Below are 4,522 nucleotides of genomic sequence, written 5' to 3' on the forward strand. Positions count from 1 at the left end.
TATTTAATTAAATTATATATAATATTGTGAATATTTATTATAACAAACAAAAATTATAATATTATTTAATGATATTAAACATAAAACTAATTGTACGTGACTTTAATCTAATATAAATATAGATATATATATATATATATTTATAGGGTACTCCTTAAGTGAGGGCACTACTTTTGTTTTCACATGTGAGAGCATTTTTTAAGCCCTTCATTTTTATTCAAGTGGTGGTAGTTACATTGACTAAGATAGATCATCTCACATGGGAATATAATTGTTGATATTTTAATATATTTTATTTTTAAAAAAACGTGGGCATGCAGTTATTAAACTTATATAACTATATTGGTTATTTTTGGAGCTTTATTCTAGCACCCATTTTTTTTTATGCTTGATGAATTTCAAGCTTTTATTTGTGTAGAGGTCTATAGCCACTGTGTGATTTTTGGCTTTTTATTTCAATTAAACAAAATATTAAAACTATGTATGTTTATCAAAGTTACATATTACACTACTACAAAAACACCCTTTAGAGGCGGTTTTAAAGCCCTTTAGGCGTCGGTTTTCGCGAAATTCGCTACCGACGCCTATCAGGGCGACGCTAAAGGGTTTATTTGAACCGACGCCATATATACCCCTATGGCGTCGGTTCTTAGCTAGGAACCGACGCCATAGGGGTATATATGGCGTCGGTTCCTAGCCAATAACCGACGCCATAGGGGTTGTAGGAACCGACGGTAAAGGGTCTCGCGAATTTCAGTTTTTCGATTTTTTTTTTAATTTAATTATATTATTTTAATTTTATATTTATTAATTTATATACATATTTATTTAATTTAAATTACATATTTATTTAAATTTTAAATTACATATTTATTTAATTTAATTACATATTAATTACATTTTAAATTAAATAGTAATTAAATTTGGGTAAAAACATAATTTGATTTCATAAAAATAATTAAATATTACACAAACATGTAAAATTAGTTAAAAATATTAATAAGTTAATAAATCTAATTACAAGTTAATCTATAAAAATTACATAATGAAGAAAAATTCTTCGACCTTTGAACCTCAATCGTCACCGTGAATCACCGCCATCAATTGTTCGATCCACTTTCGCTGTAGTGGTAAAATTTCTGTTTTTGGATCGTATTGCTTCTTACCCCCAAACTGTTAAAAAAATTAAAAATTTATATTAGTTTATGTATATGTATATTATATATTTGTTATTATAAAATTTATATACTATGATCAATAATTAAAACTTACAGCTTTTTGATCTTCTATGTAACGGTTGGGGTTGGCACGTGCGACGATGTCAGTCATATATTTCAAAACATAAAAACCGCATTCTTGGCTTTTAGGTTGTCTTGGACAGTTTGCTTGTGCAATTCCTTGCCACGGGCCAAGATACTGATGTGCGTCCCCTATATACATGAATGCCCTGTTTGGAAAAATTATATTAGCATTTCAATTCGTTAGTTAATTTAAATTCGTTACATAAGAAGTCATTAAATAATTACCTTCCGATCATTTGTTCTATTTCTTCGGGAATTGGGCGGCCTTTTAGAGGGTTTAAATGGATAATTTTCCTTGGCGCAACCACCACTAGCGTCCAATGCATCCTAGAAAATTATATTGGAATATAAGTAAGATAGTATAAAAATAATTTGAAGACATAATATAGAAATGAACAATTAGCACTAAAGAATTTAATAAAGTTTACCCGATATTCCAAGGAATAAAGAACATTTGGTGGTTGCTGTTCATTAATGATAACCAATTAGCCAATCGTCTTGCCGCATCGTCAAAAGACTGACTCTGTTCTTCATCGCTGATCCCATGCACCTTTGTGAGAAGCTACGGGTCGTAAAACTTGAAAATTTTTCTCAGACCGTTGATGCTCTCCCATATGTGCCTGCCAAAAAAAAGTGTTAGTGCCTTATAATAATTTAACTATAATTTGATATAAGGTTAATTAGATTAAAGAAGAGTATACATCATTCCAAACAGCATTCCATGGTTGCCGATGTAGTTACACGTAGCAACTGCTTGCAAATCCTCTCCGGATAAAATGATGCGGGTACGCGGTGCAATGAATCCTCGGGGGACAGAAATTGTGATTATATCACGTTTATCTTTGAGCCTTAGGAATTCATGAATCATCCATTTCAGCGAATTAGGGATCAACGCCATCTTCTCTTCCGTGAACAACTCATCTTCCCGTGCACCACGGCTTTGTGGAGAAAGCATCGGAGCTTTCCCCTTTGACGCATCACGTCTTGAGGGCGGTTGAGCGAGTGGACCCTAAACAAAACAGAACATAATATATATATATATATCAAATTTTATCTAATTTCTACCGAAATTTCGGCAGCATAACGGTTGTAATTGAATGATCCCAAAAATTTTGAACATGGTGGTATAACGACAAATAACACATATATAACAGTAGTTTGTTCATCCATCCCACCGCAGCACATATATTCGCAGAACCTACTTCACTACGGATGAATATTGAAGATATTCAAACTCCACTAATCATTAATAATTAATTTCAGTTGAGAAGTTACCTCGGTTGTTAAAATTAAGTGTTTAGGCCAAGGAAGGAACATCTGGTACACGTCCCTAACATATCTGAACTCTTCAAGTGGGACTGGGATTTCAGCGTCCTCTTGCAGGATTTCCGAAACCATGATCCGAGCATGTGAATCATCGTAATCCTGGCAGTGAACTTTGATCACACCCACATGCTCGTACAAATACCCTCGGGCCACAATATTGTCGATGTTGTCAGAGCAGAGATGTACTTGCTGATTAAGGGCCGCATGGTCATCAAAATTGTATAGGATACCTTGGTCGTTGAGGGAAATGAACTCCTCAGCATAAATTTGTGGTTGTACCTCATCCTGAGGAGCGTATGGTTGTGGAACATACGCCTCACCAGCCACCTCTCCTTCTTCCTCTTGTTCGGCAGCGTTCCTCTGTTGCTTAAGGGATTGGACTTCAACTTTTAATTGTTCAATCTCCTTCGCTTGCCGAGCCACAACATCAGACACTTCCCTTTTCTTCCTGCCGAACAGTTGAGATGCCACAGTCGGGAACCTACAAATCATAAAATGCAAATTAGCAACGATTTCATTTGTGTAACTAAATAAATAACATATGAAGTAATAGCATACCCGGCGGCCACGACACGTCCGGGATGCTGCGGTGTCCCGAGCGCCTGCGTGAGGATATCGTTTTGGCCCTGGACCTGAATTTGTCCCTGACTAAGCTTCTCCTCTAATTGAGCCTAATGCACGCATATATTCAAGCAATTAGTATATGAATTATATACACTAACTCATGAGTAGAACTCAATTAAGGATTAATATATACTTACTATCTTCTCGGCAATTTCCTTGTCGTAATCAGTGACAAGTTTTCTACTCTTGGTGCGAGATTTAATCCAAACACGGTGGCGGGGAGGATCTGCAACTTCGAGGTCCTTTTTCTACATAACGTTATAACAATGAAATGAGTACCAATTAAATTGTATAGCACATTATAGCACATTAAATTTTTAGTATTACTTACCACAGCTTCCCGTACGTTCACCATTCCACTCCGACCACTTCGATGTCTGGATTGAATTTTTGAGGAACGTTCACGTTGCACCTTACTCAATTCCTACAATGCCAAAAAAATACATTAGATACATGTACTTGTATTTAAGAGTTTATCTTAGTGTTAATATAAAATGAGTACCAGAAATTCAGGAGTTAGTCGACTTTCAACAAATTTGCACCAATCAGCAGCGTCGATCTCCGGGTGCTTTTCAGGGACTTGTGCCAGTCGTCCCAGATCATTCTCTTTCAACGCGGGCATTATGATGTCTTTTGTCATCCTATTCTTGAAGTCTTTCATTAACTTCCCAGCTAGGATGAGACAATCATGTTTGAAGGTGTCCGGCACAATGAACCCCGTCTATTTTGAAGGAAAACAAACACGGTTAGAATCAACATTTTGAGTAATAGAAAAACAAATCAAAATTCTAACAAATAATAGCTTACCTGAATGTCTTTCCAAACATTATTTTTCAGAGTCGGGTTGACTTCTTTCCAGTTTTTATAAGCCAACCCTATTGTCTGCCGACATCTGACTCCTAGAGTGGATACGAGCTTCGCATAGCTTTTTCCACAGTATTGACCTTTATCATTAACTTCGAGGGCCACTCTTTTGCCCTGATCCATTAGTTTGGATATTTCATTCATTTGCGTCGGCCCTCGTGTAGGTATTGTGGTTGGACACTGCGCCTCCGGGTCGAATCGGATCCCGAACTCGAGTTGGCCATATCTACACCATTAACAAACAAAATTGAATATCATGCTACTAATAACACTAAATTCTACCGAAATTTGATCCAAATTCTACCGAAATTTTGGCAGCATAACGGCTGTAATTGGACGTTCCCAAAATTTTTAAAAGTGCCTAAAGTAACAAACAGAACAAATATAACAATACAGAACAAAGAAAC

At 35.9% G+C, this 4,522-nt stretch overlaps 1 protein-coding gene across 1 annotated transcript; it reads right to left on the reverse strand.

Annotated features, from left to right (window-relative positions):
• Positions 1 to 735: 735 nt before the first annotated feature.
• LOC133030422 (uncharacterized) lies at positions 736 to 4,291 on the reverse strand. Its single transcript, XM_061103160.1, has 11 exons — positions 4,059 to 4,291; positions 3,754 to 3,972; positions 3,583 to 3,675; positions 3,389 to 3,499; positions 3,167 to 3,298; positions 2,577 to 2,987; positions 2,053 to 2,310; positions 1,730 to 1,851; positions 1,527 to 1,628; positions 1,273 to 1,447; positions 736 to 1,173 (listed from the first exon to the last, which is right to left on the reverse strand). The coding sequence occupies exons 1-11, from the start codon at positions 4,257 to 4,259 to the stop codon at positions 1,075 to 1,077; spliced, it is 1,923 nt and encodes a 640-aa protein (XP_060959143.1). The 5' UTR covers positions 4,260 to 4,291; the 3' UTR covers positions 736 to 1,074.
• Between the last annotated feature and the right edge of the window lie 231 nt (positions 4,292 to 4,522).

This window comes from Cannabis sativa, chromosome 8, assembly GCF_029168945.1.
Source record: "Cannabis sativa cultivar Pink pepper isolate KNU-18-1 chromosome 8, ASM2916894v1, whole genome shotgun sequence".
Classification (NCBI taxonomy): Eukaryota; Viridiplantae; Streptophyta; class Magnoliopsida; order Rosales; family Cannabaceae; genus Cannabis; species Cannabis sativa.